The following is a 19212-nucleotide window of genomic DNA, read 5'->3' as shown; positions in this document are numbered from 1 at the left end:
TCTAAAGAATAAAGGCGGTTCCTGTGAGGTGTGCAGCCCGGTTCCACCATCAGGTGTTCCTCCATCAGCTGGTTCCTCCATCAGGTGTTCCTCCATCAGGTGTTCCTCCATCAGCTGGTGTTCCTCCATCAGGTGTTCTCCAGCTGGTGTTCTCCAGCCGGATGTCACCGACACAACGCTTCACTCAAAGCTGCTCATGAGTAATAAAAACAAAGTGAACAGATGAGAAACGCTGCTTTTCACAATTTATTAACAAAATGATAAAATAAATAAATACAAATTGATCAAATGCTCCTAATATCAACTCCTCCCCATGTTCCCTACAGTATTTCCTAAACACTGCATACAAAGAATTCATCACAGAAGAGGCTCAATACAGAGGTAAGAATCCCACCAGACCAGTCACAATGTCAGGCCAACAGAAGACACATCTGGAACAGAAGTCAAAAAAATAAACACATTCCTTTCCAAAATCATTATGAAAAAATACAAACAATTATACAAATATTCAGATTGTGTAATTACCAATTTACACATTATTCAGCACACCAGGTGAACTTTTTCTTTATTCATATCGCTACAATGCATCTCACCAAATGGAAGATAAAAAAAGACTTCTTTTATTTTTTTAATTCTCTTTTTTTCTTGTTTTCTTTTTTATGCACTCAACACACCCCCAATGGAATTAGCTGTGGATGAGGTAAGAAGCTTCAGGTGTACAGTTGGGTCCGGACAGGATGGATGGTGAGCGGTAACAACGGGTTGATGTCATGTATCGACAGAATACTAGAAGGCCACAATCATGACTTGATCGTTTTAAAGTAAAAACTGAAGCGACTCGAGTTGGACTGAAGCACTTCAGCGCGGAGGGAACTGGAGACGAACATCCTGAATGCATAAAAGACTTCCTGGAATACAAACTGAGCCGCTCCGGGCCGCGGCGCCGTGGTCCTCCTCCAGCTTGGTGAATGCACACGATGCTGATGCAACAATTAGTTTCCAGATGATATGCACCAACTACACGAAGGCTTCCAAACACAAATGCACAACTGCAGTGTTCTTTGGATAATTTCACTTTGAGAGCTTGACTAAGTAGAAACCGAGGACTTTTCTCTACAATGACACAACTGAGACTGTAAGACTTGGTCGTGCCCCCCCGCCCCACTGCCCTGCTGGGATCCTAACATTCAGCATGGTGCATTAGCCAAGTCCAAATTAAAATCTAAACTAAGGAGCCAAAACCGTCGCAGCTCCGTCCGTAAAACACGATGTCAGGAAGAAATGTTTCCCGATGGCTACCGCACTGTTTAACACCTACACCGCACACGCTCGGCATCAGGATGCCAGAATGTTCAAAGAATAAAAAGGTGACTTGAGTTTCACATAAAAACTTAAAAAACAAAAGCAAATGCATATTAAAAAGGTTTGACAAATCTTGTATAAAAATTTGCATAAGAAGGCATGCGTTCCACCAGACTGAGTGGACAGATGTTGCTAATTGGGTCTAAGTCTGCCCGTCAGGGTGCAGGTTCGTTTGTTCATTCCAAATGCACACAGGCGCCGGATCACATGACCTGATTTAGCAAACTCATCCCTCCTCCAAAACACAAGAAGAAGAACCACAGCACGGAGGGAATGATGAACGAGTCAAAGGAAAACAAAAGAGCTCCTGGACTAACACGCCGCTCAGGAACTCAAATCTGGAGGGAGAATCGTGACTGCGATTCGTGTTGCTGACATTTCTACTCTCTGATAATAATACTGGTCGAACCAAAAGTGCATCACAAAACAACCGGCTGTCACACCGAGCGGATCCCATCATCAACAATCCCTCTTACTGACCACAACGACCTCGGAGCTCCGCCAGCGCCTGCAGTGATCTTTTTTCTTAATGTAAAAGTTAATCACGTAAAAAGGAAAACAAAACACATTTAAGGCAGCTCCTATATAACAACAACAAAACACTATCTGGTCAATCTAAACGGCATAATAGGAAATGTAGATTCAACTTGCATTGACTACTGGCAGCCTGAGGTGGAGGGACCGGTTGTGCTCCGAGTTTCGGGGAGCTTGGTGGGATGGGACAGACCAGACAGGAGGGCGGGTCGGGTGGGAGGATTATCTGGAGGGTTAGTAAGGTTCTACAAGTCACAGTGCAAGTCAAGAGACAAATATTATCTGCTGTTTGAAGAAAGGCACTCGAGGTACCTACTGTACAGAGGGAAAGGTCCAGGTTGTCTGGAACACAAGTTCGGGCTCGTTCAAAGAAAAACTGGTTGAGTGAAGCGACTGGACGACTACTCTGCTCCATCCACGAGTGAACACGGGCTAATACGCTGACAGAAGAAGAACATCCACCCGAGTAACGCAGACGAAGAACAAAACACACAACGAATGGAATTCATGAGGGATTGGGGAGATCTTAGTTGCCATTTTGTGGTAGAATTTCAGTCTTTTCCTTCCATGTTCGAATGGCTAAACTCTTCAGAACAGACAAAAAACATTTATCAGACAACACTGCGGCCAAACGTGGAAATGTTGCAGAGATTTTCTCTGATTACTTTTTCTGGGATCCTCTGAATGAAGGCAGTTTGTACAGCTGATGTCAGAAAACTAGGTGTTGTGTCAGATATGTTGATTCAGTTTGAGTCCATATGATATGAAAAACAAAAGACACCTGTACCAGCTTATTGTAAGAGGCCCAACCACGTATTGACACCCAGCATCATGTGCACCTGTGTGCTGCTGTCAGTCTCATCAGGCAGCGAGCCGACAGCCATGCTAGCTGCTCTGTTCAGCCCAGCTATATGCTAACATCAACATGCTAACATGCTGATGTTGAGTAGGTGAAGTGTTCACCATGGTCACCATCTTGGTTCAGCGTGTTAGCGTGCTAACATTAACCCATCAGATGCAAACAGAGTGCAGCTGAGGCTGATGTGAGCGTCTGCAGTTCTGCAGGTTTTTGGTCATAAAGTCTTGAACACATCAACATGTCGACCTGATGACGGTGCTGGATGACACGAGGATTCATCCGTGAATAACACAATTAGATGTCAGTTCCATCTAACAGTTGTTGAGGTTTTTCACTGAAAGCCAAATGTTGGAACCTCAAAGTGTCAACAAGCTTCATCCTTCAGAGAACGTCAATGTCTGAACAATATTTCAGAGCATTCCTCTTAAAGTTGTTGAGATATTTCAGTCTGGCGGATCGACTGCCAGGCCGACTTTGTTATTTTTAGAGTCATGCCGCTAGCATGGCTACAAATCCCCCATGAATGGATGGAAAAGAATAAATAAAATCATTTTCAGATTATCTTAAGAAGGAAATCCTCCAGGTTAAAGAGTTGACACTTGAACACCTTCGACACAAACCTCCAGAGCGTCTCAGGGTTGAATACGTGTTTGGACGACTACAATTTCAGCTAAAAACACTTGAAAATTGCAAAAAAAGAAGAAAGTAAAACATTGCAGCACAACCAGAGGCACCGTTAATGAACAGACCAGAGTTTGTTAATGCCCCATACCCAACAAGAAGCCAGAAGTCATGATCAGTTCACCAGACAAAGACAGACCCGAACTGACAGCCACCAAGCCAACGAACAACAGCATCACACTCCAGCCCAGACATGCTCCGGAAAGAAAAGAGATGCACCGCTCTAACTGTGAGGGGATGAAGTGGTTTCTGAGACAGAAGCTCAGCGATTCCTTCCCAAAAATATCAACTACAGCAGACTTGAGCCTAAATGTCAGACAGAGGTTTGTATTCCCTCCTAGAAAAATATTGGCAATGTGGGGATAAGTCACATCACAACAAAGAGATGCATACTCTGTTTAATTCCATATTAACATACAAAAAGCTCTTCAGCACTTCTTTGTAATGCAGCAAGCTTGTGCTTTAATCTCAGGATTTGTGGTATTGTCCTTTGAGATCCGTCTGAAGGAGCAGGTTCATACGACAAATCCTCCGTTTCAAGGAATAAAAGTTCCTTTGATGTTATTGTTTAATAAGCTCTCCTGTCTCAATCTGGGGACTTCCAATTTCTGAAATGGTCGCATCTATATCTTACAACGCCAATGATTTGATCTTTCGAAACAGTAAGTGGACTTGTCCCTGCTGAATTTGGATACAACATCATTTTGGCAGTTCAGGATTCAACAGAAATGTACAGAATGCAAAGATCACCACTTCAAAAAGAGGATTCCTTTTGTGTTGATAATGCCAGTCCAGCAGGTTCAGGAACAGAAAGCACTTATTCTGAAGACTAGGAAGACCTGAATATCTTTTCCTATAAAAAAGAAACACAGCCCAGATATAGTTTGTGTGTGTTGACATTGCAATATTGCAATTTCACATTTAGTGCTCACAGTTGACACACTTAACTCACGAATGAAAACTCAATCACTGCACTTGACCGACACCACTGAAAACATCTGTTAGGCTACCGCGCCTGTTCCTCCTCGTCCTCCATCACACCTGCTGAACGTGACGCTCAGCGGATCCTCTGCCTGAGCTCAGGGTACACGAGACGGGGGGGTGGGACTGCTGGCGGGTCGGGTTGGTTCTTGGGTTAGGGAGGTCACACTGGGTTGCTGGAGGACAGGGGAAGGTACGTCTGGGGAAAGCTGTTGGTCGACGTGTTTTTGTTGAATGAACAAGGTTTAAATCGCAGGCTGATTTGGAAGTTCGGGCTCGTGTCCACATTGTGGTTCTTTCAGGGGCAGAAAAGTTCTGAGATTAAGCGTTTGGTCCGCTGCTGTATGATGAACTCTGATCCTTTGTGGCTTCCTATCGGTTTTTTATTCCACATCAGGACATCAGAGCGAGGAGGATGTGGGCGATGACATCAGGCCCAGAGAAAGAGGAGGAGCCGCGGTGACGTCACAGGAGCTTCTCTGAAGACATGAGAGATTCTGACTTGGAGAGCTCGGGGCAGACGCTCGCTGCTCTTTGGGGAAAACAACCGAAAAAAGACACTGGCGCTCAGACAAAACAACGTTGTGGACACGAGCCGACCATTAAAAGGCATCAGTACACCTCAAACAGACACTGAAAATGGCGCCCGCGTATTTCTCGGGCTGTTTTTGTTGGGATGACACTTTGCCCAGACTTGGTGTAAGAAGGGGGATATGTTGAGTCATCGGGCTGGGAAGATAACTGAGGGTTTTAGTTAGGAGGGAAGGTAACTGCTACTGGACCCCTACGCTGTTTCCTTCGTTGTCTGAGGACAGTTCAGATGATTGGCTGACAGGAAAGTTTGGAATGCTGGTTAGAAAGTGCTGCAACTGTGTCAAGGTGTGAACAAACAAATGCAACACCATGAGTTTGTTAGAGGAGACTCAGTCCAACATTCTAAATCTAGGATGAATTACAGCTTCACTACGTGAGCAGGCTTTTCTGTCTTTCACCAGCTCAAAGACTTTTGCCTCGAGATGTGCTCCTACACAGGACGATGTGGTTTGAAGTGTACTGATCCTCTGGGACATTATATCTGAAGCAGGACAGGAGAGATTAGGGTTCTTTTTGGCCAAAGTTGTTAGTTGGGGATGAAAGGAACACCAGGGTTTAAGACTGGAGGAGGGTTGGAGGTCAGTGTGCGGGGATACGTAACAACTACTGGTGAAGGTCTGGGGGAGATCAGGGTCGGGGGATTGCAGAAGTTAAAGGTTTTTCACATTAAGTCCGTTGGGACGAGGGGATGAACAGGTTCTCTCTTCAGTACGCGTACGCTATCACAACACTGCTTTTCAGACCAGTAACCCCTGACAGATGTTTGGTTTCATGTTCTCAGTTTTCTCCGTACCCATGTGATCCCTCCCCCCCCCCACAAGAGAACACAGGGGCCACTAAAACAGGCACACACTGGTGTGATGATGAATTAAATCTCCCTTTGAGCATTCCCACCACTGACGTCTATCACTAATTGGCATGATGACACTGGAACGCAGGCCTTCTGCAGCCCAGCTCTGTGGGTGGAGCAGCCTACGTCTTCCCAGAGTCATGTGACTTGGGCTGTATATCTACCATTGACACAGTCTGACAATACAATGCAAACAAACAACATTTATACAGATTGGCAACTTCAGGGCACCGTAGGGTGCAAGCAAAAGTCTTCTTTTTTTTAATATATATGTTTGAATTCCCGCAACTCAAGAGACAGAGCATTACTTTTTATTGTCCAAACTGCTGACGAGAGCTGGCAAAGAATGCTGGGAGGGTTCTGAGGTTTTGCTGTTGTTGTTGTTGTTGCTGCCGTCACTGTCAGTGATCTCCTCCTGTTTCTTCTCCACCGCTGTCTCTGGAGGGTTGACGGCAGCCATCTTGTTCTCAGAGTTGGTGGTGGCGTTGGTGGCGTTGGCGGCGTTGGCAGCGCAGCCTCCTGCAGGGCTGTGATCGGTGCAGGCCGGCTCAGCTGTTCCGTTGGTGGTGGCGACAGTCACGACCGCTGAGGAAGCAGGAGTGTCAACCATTGGAGGTGCCTCAGTCTCAGGTTTAGGAGCAGCCTCCGCCTGGAGACCAGTCCCTGTGTCACCCCCTCCCCCGGCAGCTGCCCCAACATCGGGCTCTGCCTTAAGCCCCGCCCCTGCATCGGGGCTCTTATCTGCTGCGAGGACCGAGCTGTCGTCGAGGACGGCCGGGCTGTCGTCGTCTCCTCCTGCAGCTGCTGTTGTCTGGTTGTTCCCTGCGGCTCCCTGCTCCTCTGGTTTGTCGTCTCCATCGGTGTTGCTGCTGGCTGAGGAGCTCCCGGCCTTCACCTTCTCCACAGAGCTGGCCTCTGGTGCAGTGTCGGCACTGTCCTGGACTCTGGGGCTCACGGCCTTACCCCCTGTCTCTGCCAGAGCTTGGTTGAAATTGAAGGCTTGGATGAGGCGAATCAGGTGTTTGACCTTTTCCAGGGAAAGCTGCATCTCCTTCTGACGAGCCAGGATGGTGTTTTTGGTCTCCATGCATTTCTGATGGAAGAACAACAACAGGGTTAAATCTGCCACATCACATTACTGAGGGAACGTCCAAAAAGAATTCATCAGGACTCATTTTATCTCATCAAGATCCTGTACTGCCTGCAGAGTGTCCCGTCAGTTCACCTCAGTGAGATCTGACACTAGGCCCGGCTGTGTGGGACTCGTGGGGGTGTAGAGAATATAGAACGTGATGATGATCTTATAGAACGTGATGATGTTCTTATAGAACGTGATGATGTTCTTATAGAACGTGATGATGATCTTATAGAACGTGATGATGATCTTATAGAACGTGATGATCTTATAGAACATGATGATGATCTTATAGAACGTGATGATCTTATAGAACATGATGATGATCTTATAGAACGTGATGATGATCTTATAGAACGTGATGATCTTATAGAACGTGATGATGATCTTATAGAACGTGATGATCTTATAGAACATGATGATGATCTTATAGAACGTGATGATGATCTTATAGAACGTGATGATCTTAAAGAACGTGATGATGATCTTATAGAACGTGATGATCTTATAGAACATGATGATGATCTTATAGAACGTGATGATGTTCTTATAGAACATGATGATGTTCTTATAGAACATGATGATGATGTTATAGAACGTGATGATGATCTTATAGAACGTGATGATGATCTTATAGAACGTGATGATGATCTTATAGAACGTGATGATCTTATAGAACGTGATGATGATCTTATAGAACGTGATGATGATCTTATAGAACGTGATGATCTTATAGAACGTGATGATGATCTTATAGAACGTGATGATGATCTTATAGAACGTGATGATGATCTTATAGAACGTGATGATCTTATAGAACGTGATGATGATCTTATAGAACGTGATGATCTTATAGAACGTGATGATGATCTTATAGAACGTGATGATCTTATAGAACGTGATGATGATCTTATAGAACGTGATGATGATCTTATAGAACGTGATGATCTTATAGAACGTGATGATCTTATAGAACGTGATGATGATCTTATAGAACGTGATGATCTTATAGAACGTGATGATCTTATAGAACGTGATGATGATCTTATAGAACGTGATGATCTTATAGAACGTGATGATCTTATAGAACGTGATGATCTTATAGAACGTGATGATGTTATAGAACGTGATGATGATCTTATAGAACGTGATGTTATAGAACGTGATGATGTTATAGAACGTGATGATGATCTTATAGAACGTGATGTTATAGAACGTGATGATGTTATAGAACATGATGATGTTCTTATAGAACGTGATGATGATGTTATAGAACGTGATGATGATCTTATAGAACGTGATGATGATCTTATAGAACGTGATGATGATCTTATAGAACGTGATGATGATCTTATAGAACGTGATGATCTTATAGAACGTGATGATGATCTTATAGAACGTGATGATCTTATAGAACGTGATGATGATCTTATAGAACGTGATGATGTTATAGAACGTGATGATGATCTTATAGAACGTGATGTTATAGAACGTGATGATGTTATAGAACGTGATGATGATCTTATAGAACATGATGATGATCTTATAGAACGTGATGATGTTATAGAAAGTGATGATCTTATAGAACGTGATGATGTTATAGAACGTGATGATGATCTTATAGAACGTGATAATGATCTTATAGAACGTGATAATGATCTTATAGAACGTGATGATCTTATAGAACGTGATGATCTTATAGAACGTGATGATGATCTTATAGAACGTGTAATGATCTTATAGAACGTGATAATGATCTTATAGAACGTGATGATGATCTTATAGAACGTGATAATGATCTTATAGAACGTGATGATGATCTTATAGAACGTGATGATCTTATAGAACGTGATGATCTTATAGAACGTGATGATGATCTTATAGAACGTGATGATCTTATAGAACGTGATGATCTTATAGAACGTGATGATGATCTTATAGAACGTGATAATGATCTTATAGAACGTGATGATGATCTTATAGAACGTGATGATCTTATAGAACGTGATGATCTTATAGAACGTGATGATCTTATAGAACGTGATGATGATCTTATAGAACGTGATGATCTTATAGAACGTGATGATCTTATAGAACGCGATGATCTTATAGAACGTGATGATGATCTTATAAAACATGATGATGATCTTATAGAACGTGATGATGATCTTATAGAACGTGATGATCTTATAGAACGTGATGATGATCTTATAGAACGTGATGATCTTATAGAACGTGATGATCTTATAGAACGTGATGATGATCTTATAAAACGTGATGATCTTATAGAACGTGATGATCTTATAGAACGTGATGATCTTATAGAACGTGATGATGATCTTATAGAACGTGATGATCTTATAGAACGCGATGATCTTATAGAACGTGATGATGATCTTATAAAACGCGATGATCTTATAGAACATGATGATGATCTTATAGAACGTGATGATCTTATAGAACGTGATAATGATCTTATAGAACGTGGTAATGATCTTATAGAACGTGATGATCTTATAGAACATGATGATCTTATAGAACGTGATGATGATCTTATAGAACGTGATGATGATGTTATAGAACGTGATGATCTTATAGAACGTGATGATCTTATAGAACGTGATGATGATGTTATAGAACGTGATGATCTTATAGAACGTGATGATGATCTTATAGAACGTGATGATGATGTTATAGAACGTGATGATCTTATAGAACGTGATAATGATCTTATAGAACGTGATAATGATCTTATAGAACGTGATGATCTTATAGAACGTGATGATGATGTTATAGAACGTGATGATCTTATAGAACGTGATGATGATGTTATAGAACGTGATGATGATGTTATAGAACGTGATGATCTTATAGAACGTGATAATGATCTTATAGAACGTGATGATGATCTTATAGAACGTGATGATGATCTTATAGAACGTGATGATCTTATAGAACGTGATGATGATCTTATAGAACGTGATGATGATCTTATAGAACGTGATGATGATCTTATAGAACGTGATGATGATCTTATAAAACGTGATGATCTTATAGAACGTGATGATGATCTTATAGAACGTGATGATGATCTTATAGAACGTGATGATCTTATAGAACGTGATGATGATGTTATAGAACGTGATGATGATCTTATAGAACGTGATGATGATCTTATAGAACGTGATGATGATCTTATAGAACGTGATGATCTTATAGAACGTGATGATGATCTTATAGAACGTGATGATCTTATAGAACGTGATGATGATCTTATAGAACGTGATGATGATCTTATAGAACGTGATGATCTTATAGAACATGATGATGATCTTATAGAACGTGATGATGATCTTATAGAACGTGATGATGATCTTATAGAACGTGATGATGATGTTATAGAACGTGATGATGATGTTATAGAACGTGATGATGATGTTATAGAACGTGATGATCTTATAGAACGTGATGATGATCTTATAGAACGTGATGATCTTATAGAACGCGATGATCTTATAGAACGTGATGATGATCTTATAGAACATGATGATCTTATAGAACGTGATGATGATCTTATAGAACGTGATAATGATCTTATAGAACGTGATGATGATCTTATAGAACGTGATGATCTTATAGAACGCGATGATCTTATAGAACGTGATGATGATCTTATAAAACGCGATGATCTTATAGAACGTGATGATCTTATAGAACGTGATGATGATGTTATAGAACGTGATAATGATCTTATAGAACGTGATGATGATCTTATAGAACGTGATGATGATCTTATAGAACGTGATGATCTTATAGAACATGATGATGATCTTATAGAACGTGATGATGATCTTATAGAACGTGATGATGATGTTATAGAACGTGATGATGATGTTATAGAACGTGATGATGATGTTATAGAACGTGATGATCTTATAGAACGTGATGATGATCTTATAGAACGTGATGATCTTATAGAACGCGATGATCTTATAGAACGTGATGATGATCTTATAGAACATGATGATCTTATAGAACGTGATGATGATCTTATAGAACGTGATAATGATCTTATAGAACGTGATGATGATCTTATAGAACGTGATGATCTTATAGAACGCGATGATCTTATAGAACGTGATGATGATCTTATAAAACGCGATGATCTTATAGAACGTGATGATGATCTTATAGAACGTGATGATCTTATAGAACGTGATAATGATCTTATAGAACGTGATGATGATCTTATAGAACGTGATGATCTTATAGAACATGATGATCTTATAGAACGTGATGATGATCTTATAGAACGTGATGATGATCTTATAGAACGTGATGATGATGTTATAGAACGTGATGATCTTATAGAACGTGATGATGATCTTATAGAACGTGATGATGATGTTATAGAACGTGATGATCTTATAGAACATGATGATGATCTTATAGAACATGATGATGATCTTATAGAACGTGATGATGATCTTATAGAACGTGATGATGATGTTATAGAACGTGATGATCTTATAGAACGTGATGATGATGTTATAGAACGTGATGATCTTATAGAACGTGATGATGATCTTATAGAACGTGATGATGATCTTATAGAACGTGATGATGATGTTATAGAACGTGATGATCTTATAGAACGTGATGATGATGTTATAGAACATGATGATCTTATAGAACGTGATGATGATCTTATAGAACATGATGATGATCTTATAGAACGTGATGATGATCTTATAGAACGTGATGATGATGTTATAGAACGTGATGATCTTATAGAACGTGATGATGATGTTATAGAACGTGATGATCTTATAGAACGTGATGATGATCTTATAGAACGTGATGATCTTATAGAACGTGATGATGATCTTATAGAATGTGATTTCTTACCGTTATGGAGTTGCTGAGTTGTTTGACTCTTTGTTCCAGCTGCTCTCGCTCCAGTTTCAGTTCAGAACTCCATTTCATCAGCTTCTGTTTCTCTTCTTCTTTAGCTGCAGCAGAGAGCAACACAACAACTCTGTTAACTTCACTGCTGAACTGTCCACATTGTTCCCAGCTGATGTTTGAGAGGAGAACACAATCTAAAGTCACCTTCTTTATAAGCAATGTAGGAATGAACAATAGCCAGAGTACCAGGCCAGGGAATGGCTTCTTCTTTTTTCAGGATCTGGAGAGAGAAACTGGCAGTTGTCACAGAGGCTGACACTTGTCACAAAACATCTGAGGAAGATAAATTTAGCCGCCACCCTGCGGTGAGGCCGAGGGGGGACAAGCAATGGAGTGGATGGATGTGAGATGCCATCTTTACTGACACAATGAATGGGACAGAAGCACAAAAAAACTGCATCATGTATTTGCTTACAAAGGATTGAACAGTCCTAACTTTCAGGACAGCATCAGCAGAAGAAGTTCTTACAGTCTAGTACAGCTACCGGCCCTGATCGGCCCCTCTCTGGACTGCGGTACCCCCTTCCCCCTGATTCTGGATCAGTCACGGCTGCTGCGGTTACCTGATCTTGACATTTTGGACAGATCCACATGCCTTTAGGAATGGTTTTCAGGGGTGGATCCAGGCAGTCCAGGTGATAAACACGAGAACACGTGTCGCACATGAGCAACTGGCCACTGCGTCTGCACACAGTGCAGAAATCCTCATGGATGTCTCCCTGTGAGGAAGAATTGGACCAATCAGTTTCCCTGCCCAGCTGAGCCCCACCAACCATCTGTGGAGAGGCAGGGGGAGGCAGCGTGATCTGGTTTGGTTTAGTTAACAGTTGGCCTTGTTTGAATGTCTAATGGACATGGTGTGTTAATTAACCCACAGAAACGTTACTTGACAGTTGGGAGTTAGAATGTGTTCTGAGTAGTAGTTATTCATGGATGCTCTGGCTACAGGACACTGTTCACTTTGTAAGGCTGAATCAAAGTAAAATCAATGATGACTGATGATAATCACATGAAGACAACAGAATAATGGACGTGTTTGTGGAGGTCTCGGGGTGCAAATGACTGACAGAGCTACTGGGCCAATAGGACTGTGTGTGACGGGGTGTTCAACCCTCCGAACTGTCCGTCTCCCCCATCGTTACTTACATCCCCAGAGCTGGGGCTGGGCAGGGGGAGGGGATGGACGGGGCTGGAGGGGGAGGTCGGGGTGAGGCTGCCCAGCTCCGGGACGCTGCTGTATTTGGGTGGGCGACCTGGGTGAAATGAGACAGACAACAAAGACGGAAAACAAAGAAAAAAAGAAAGATGGAGAGGGGGGAAGAAAACAAAAACAAACAGTCTGTATGACATACCTTGGAAAGGGAGTCTTCGTTGGCTAGCATGAGACAGGGGAGCGGTAAGGGAGGAAGAGGAGGAAGAGGAGGAGTCAGAAGCACAGATAGCAGTGTTAGTGCAGGAGACTGGCTCCATGCGAGCTGAAGCCGAGCACGAGAACAACCTACTGCAGTCACTATGAAGCGCACAACACATGGATCAGTGTCAGACGTTAACACCACCCGTCCGGACGCACTTTCATCAGGTTCTCACACTCAAGCTTCCAAATCGAGGCGACAAAAAGGTTTTTAATCATTGTAAATTTAACAGCTGACTATTGAGTGATAGAAAATTTGCTTAAGTTATAAACGACTTTACTGGACAGGACCGGAAATGTGCTCAAACCAACTGTAAGTTATGACTATAAAAACTTCTCACAACTCCCTCAGTTACTATTAAACTGCAAGTTCTGATCTGAAAACAAAGTGCAGAAGCGTTCCAGCTGCAGACTAACAGTCAGCTGTCTCGTCTCTGAAGGTTTCTTACTTCAGATGTGAAGCCGGCTGGGAGCATCCTGCATTTTAAATCTCATTTTAGTTTAGAGCAGAAACAGTGACGGTTGCAGTGTCATCGGACCCGTCCTGGTTCTTACAGCTGTGTCATCGGACCGTCCTGGTTCTTACAGCTGTGTCTTCAGTGGCCACAGCACTCTGATGACGGCTACATTCAAGCTGCTGGTGTGTTAAAGTCTGACACTGCGAGTGATTTCTATTTTTAGTCTTTTCTCCTGGAAAAAAAAGTCGAGTCAGATGGAGGTTGTGTCGAGAGTTTAGTGCTGTTAAACCTTCAGTTAGTCACCACACAAAAGGGAACCTGGTAGGTGGAAACTTCTCAGAGTCAAGTTAGAAATTTGAGGTCTAAAGTAACAAAAGCCAATTCAAGTTAGTCTTCTTTTCCTGGAGTCGTGTCAACATTAGAGCTGCAGCTAACCATTATATTCTCCATCAATCGATTAGTTGATGATGTCAGAAAACATCTGGTTTCATCCACAACCCAAAGATATTCAGTTTACTGAACCAGAACATACTCACATTCACAAGCTGGAATGTGAAATAAATACTCAAACGGATTGATTATTAAAATAGTTGACAATTAATTCAACAATTGACAACTAATGGACAAGTTGCAGCTCTGATCAACGTTCACACGAGTCACTGTGATGTAAGCAGCTTCACTGAAGCACACAGCAGAGAAACTGCTGATTTCACACAGCACGCAAATAAAATATGAAACTCCAGAAAAAACAACATCACATTCAAAAACCTTCTCTGTCTCGGATGCTTTCATTTATATCACCAGTAACTGCTCACGTTCAACACATATTGTTCAGACTGGACCTGTTTCAGGTCGGCTTTAGCTAATAAATTCCTAGATAATAATAATTCCCAGAGAAGAGAACAGGTGTGAAGGTTCAGCAGGATTTATACTTCTTCATCAAGCTGCCGGCTGCACTGACGGATTGTTCTCATTACTTTCACACTAAATTGTTCATCTATAAATGTCAAATATCCTGTTTTATTCAACCGATTATCTGAATAATCATCAACATGTGTTTTGACATTTACATTTGTCTTTGTGTGCGTCCATCATTTATTGTGTTTGTCCTGAAACTCATGTTTCCAACAGGTTTCTGACATTTTCTGTACCTGCGGCAGGAACACAGATATGCAGCCGCCCGCTCAGAAACACGTTCTTCCATGCAGATTTTTTCTCACAATTCTGACTTCATTTATTTCAGCGAGAGAGAAAAAGCCAGAATTCAGAATCATTTTGGACCCGATCCTCATCTGAACTGATCACATCTCTGGTCGTATCTCATGTTTACGTTTTTGAGTTGGCTCGTGTGAAACAAGTATAAATCCGGCTGTTGACATTAAACATGACTGAAGCGACAGGAAACAGAAAGCAGGAGAAGGAGGGAAGAAGACTTGTTGTACAGCGTGTTATTAGTTCAGAACGTATTAGTCTCTATTCTACTCAATCTACTGGAAGTCTGCTGTCTTTCCCTGCCTCTCTTACTGTTTCTGTTCTACCACCTGTCCACACTCTGCAGGCTATTTCTACCAGTTCTTGCTGGTCTACCAGTACCAGTACCAGTACCAGTACCCGTCTTTGACCTGAAGATTTGTATTTATTTCATACGGACCTCTCTTCCTGGTCCCCTGGTGCAAAGGGCTGTTCAGGTAACTCACTGCACTCTTTTTCCTCTGAAACAAAAGTAAAAAACAACACATGAGTTATTCTCATTAGTTAGATTTGATAGTTTTCTCCTACAAACCTTTAGTTCACCTGACAAACACGTCATGAGAGCTGGAAACAAACACTGAACGTGATTAAATGATGACAATCGAAACACACTGAGTCATTAAATTGAAGGAATTTCAATTAAATTATCAAAATTGGACAATTTGGTTTTCTGTTAAGAATATGTTGATGAGGTCAAAGATTAAATATGTATTTAATGTATGTTTCTCATCTTTTGATTCATCTTTGTGAACACTCGGTTTGAGAACTCATGCTGTTGGTGTTTGTACCTCGGGTTCAAACACAGCGCCGCTGTACACCGGGTTGGCCGTTGTTCTCCTCTTCCTCTCCTGTCTTTTGCTCTGAATTTCTGCAATCAAAACATCTGAGTTTTAATGCAGAAATCTTAACGGCTGCAGCCTCAGGATGTAGACGGAGGATCCTCGAGGATCCTCCACTTATTCAATCACTTACCTTCCAAGTGGTCGTGTGTTACGAGGCCCAGTGACACCATGAAGGCCAGTTTCTAAAGAAAGAAAACAGATTCATCATCAGAACATGTTGGTGACACTGAAGCCACCACCTGTCAGTCATCTCCCTGCCGTACCTCTGGGTTCTCCTCTTTCTTGGTTCTGGGAGGAGGAGACAAGGGAGGAGTGGAGGAAGAGGGGAGGCTGACAACGGCCTTCAGCTCTGCTCCACCTCCTGATTTAACAGTCTGCTGGGGAGGAGAGAGGAGGAGAAGAGGAGAGGAGGAGAGGAGGAGAGAGGAGAGGAGGAGAGGAGGAGAGAGGAGGAGAAGGAGGAGAAGGAGGAGGAGAGAGGAGGAGAAGAGAGGAGGAGAAGAGGAGAAGGAGGAGAAGGAGGAGAGAGGAGGAGGAGAGGAGGAGAAGGAGGAGAAGGAGGAGAAGGAGGAGAGGAGGAGAAGAGGAGGAGGAGAGAAGGAGAAGAGAGGAGAGGAGGAGAGAGGAGAAGGAGGAGAAGAGAGGAGGAGGAGCGTCTGAGGGGAGTGTCTAGAAGGGAGGCGCTTGGAGTTCTTCAAGAAGGAGGAGAAGGAGGAGAGGAGGAGAGGAGGAGAAGGAGACAGAGATTCAATCACAGACAAATCATCCAATTACAACTTATTTACCCACAAAATCTTCTCTGAGCAGCTGACATCTGAAGTACAGAATGTAACTTCTGCCAATGACCTACAGACAGAGACACTGTCAGCGTGCTGCTGCCTGCTAACGCTGACTTACAGTTAATCTGAAGTAATACGACTGTTAGATCCTGAAGTCAAACCACTGCTGATGGAAATCTATCCGACGTGACACTTTTGTCTGGTACGTCGACTTCCCTATTCCAGAAGTAACATCAGGCAACCGGAGGAGACAAACTGTTACCTGAAGTAAACTTCTCTGGTTCAATCATTGTTGGAAACACAAACATATTCATGTTCTTATTCTTAGAACGTGTTTGAGCTGAAACTGAAGCGTTGATATAGAAGTTTGTCAGTTGAGCCGCGGTGACCGAACACGCTGCTCAGTGTGAGAGACGCTCGCTTACCTTGGGCTCAGTGGTCAGGCTGCTGATCTGGATGGGCTGAGTGAGAATAGGTGTGGTGATAGCGGTGGGGTTGGGTGCCTGGGCGGGGCTGGCGAGGCGGGTGGGGGTAGCAGAGACCGGCGTGGTGATGACGATGCCCGTCAGCGCGGTGGCGCCGGTCTTACTGCAGGGCTGTCCGTTAACGATGCGGACCTGGTGGATGGGAGCCGCTGAGGGCAGCGAGGACGACAGCTTGGTTGCCAACATGACGGGCCTCTGGAGCAGCTGGGGGGCCGCCATCATGGGCGGGGGAGGGGCTGGGGCGATGGGGACGTTGGTGGGTGTGGCCGGTTTTGGCCTGACCTGGTAACAACAGACAGCCAATCAGAAAACTGCACCAAGATGACCCGACACTGCTGGGTAACGCCACTGTGGAGCTGTGACTGCTCTAAAACTGGTCGTACAGATTGTGATTCTGACTCTGATACAAGAACTCCAGTACAAATACTACAACCACGACTCGTCTGTCCACAGATATTACTCATTACAGCTATTTCATATACACTGATGATGTCATGTTAGGAGGTCCTGAGAGCGTTGTTATTAGAGGTAGAGAGATGGCATGTGCAGTAAATAACTAACATTATTATTGGATTCTGGAGGTGTGATGTTCACGGTTCTCACACAACCTTTCACCCTCCATGATGACGTCTGGGTTTCTGTTTATAAAGTTGAAAATGTTAAATATGAACATTTGTGGTTCATTTCAAAGTGAAAAACACGATTTCACAGAATAAGTTTTCTATAGAGGGCAGAGACAACCGTATAGTTTACACGCTGAGATCATTAATACTGCTGACGACGCTGCATCCTCTGATCGCTCTGCCTGCACAACATGTTGTTGGTAACGTGGCCTCAGCTGGAGTGACGCTGGCGGCTGATCTCTGATCAGCTGGTGTCAGTAACAGTGCTGAGGTCAGCTTGTTATCAGCACTCAGAGGAGCTCTCTTCAGTCAAACATTTATGTCAAAGTCCAGCGGAGACGTCCTGGGCTGTTTACCAGGTTGACCCACTGACACAGTGATTGCTACGTTAAGCTAGTACCACTTCTACTGTTGATTGATCAGCTAATTTTCTCCTGCTACTATTGCAATTACAATCAGTGTGATGGCTGAAGCTGTAATAGACTTGGAGCGATTTAATAGAGCGGCTAAGCATCCTTCCAGTCGACCACGAGAAAAACACGTGAAACCATATGTTTTATTATCTTTTACACTGAAATCAAAAGGGATCAAACATTTACTTGTGTTTCATGATTTACTGCTGGACAGATCACTTCTGATATACAGTCTGACTGGCTACATCCCACTTCTATAGTTATTACTGTTGTTCTGGATAATCTTTCTCTTCCACAGATATATAACCTGACCCAGACAGGATTTTCTTTCATGGATGGACAGGAAGAGCACACACGTACACTAAAATCAAACCTTATTGTGTATGAACTAACACACTGCTCAGGCTTTATTTTTAATTTGCAGTGTTTATGTGCAACTACAAGAAATAAAATAACAAAAACACTGTGCCTGCTTTCCATTATTATGTCTACAGATACTACCAACAGCCTGCTAATGCTGCTGCGTGCTAACAGTCCTGCTACTGTGAACCAGCCAGAGCTCTCAGTGGTATTACTCAGCACAGGTCAACACTGGCAACATGTCACTCAGAGGGTTAAAACACACCAACAGCCAGGAACACAAAATACCAAGAAGCTGCAGGAAAACAAGCTCTCACCACAGAAGGTAAACACACACGCGCACACACACACACACGCACACACACACACACACACATTCACAGGCAGGAAACTTTGAGAACAACCCGTTCACAGGTCAGTCGGAAAATTAAAGAAGCACAACAAGAGGAGAAGAGATGAGTAGAGGCAGCACAGAGCAAACAATGTTTTAGTGCCACGGAGCAAGGCATGAGTGTTTGCTTTGGTGCACTCCTGCCCTTTGCTGGAGAGTGAGCGAGTCACCTCATGTGGGCCACACACACTGGTCTGAGGGGGTTAGGGTTTGGAGGCGGGTCTTACAGGGACGC

The 19212-nt window shown here is 42.9% G+C and overlaps 1 protein-coding gene across 13 annotated transcripts in view; it reads right to left on the bottom strand.

The window, feature by feature from the left end:
* Window positions 1–228: 228 nt before the first annotated feature.
* phf21ab (PHD finger protein 21Ab) overlaps window positions 229–19212 on the bottom strand; it is a 35586-nt gene continuing 16602 nt past the window's right edge. For 3 of the 13 annotated variants that reach the window (XM_030426479.1, XM_030426484.1, XM_030426480.1), the window contains 10 exons: window positions 17131–17472; window positions 16190–16303; window positions 16057–16108; window positions 15873–15952; window positions 15485–15545; window positions 13111–13217; window positions 12528–12740; window positions 12109–12184; window positions 11905–12008; window positions 229–6954 (listed from right to left, as the gene is read on the bottom strand). In XM_030426479.1, the coding sequence (XP_030282339.1) occupies window positions 6166–6954; window positions 11905–12008; window positions 12109–12184; window positions 12528–12740; window positions 13111–13217; window positions 15485–15545; window positions 15873–15952; window positions 16057–16108; window positions 16190–16303; window positions 17131–17472 (1938 nt within the window). In that variant the 3' untranslated portion in view covers window positions 229–6165. Of the gene's footprint in view, window positions 6955–11904; window positions 12009–12108; window positions 12185–12527; window positions 12741–13110; window positions 13218–13316; window positions 13340–15484; window positions 15546–15872; window positions 15953–16056; window positions 16109–16189; window positions 16304–17130; window positions 17473–19212 lie in introns of all 13 variants that reach the window. The other 10 variants (XM_030426481.1, XM_030426486.1, XM_030426492.1 and 7 more) reach the window with 8 other exon arrangements.

The sequence above is a fragment of the Sparus aurata genome, chromosome 8, assembly GCF_900880675.1.
Source record: "Sparus aurata chromosome 8, fSpaAur1.1, whole genome shotgun sequence".
NCBI classification, from domain to species: domain Eukaryota; kingdom Metazoa; phylum Chordata; class Actinopteri; order Spariformes; family Sparidae; genus Sparus; species Sparus aurata.
This window is presented reverse-complemented; position numbering and strand designations above follow the sequence as displayed.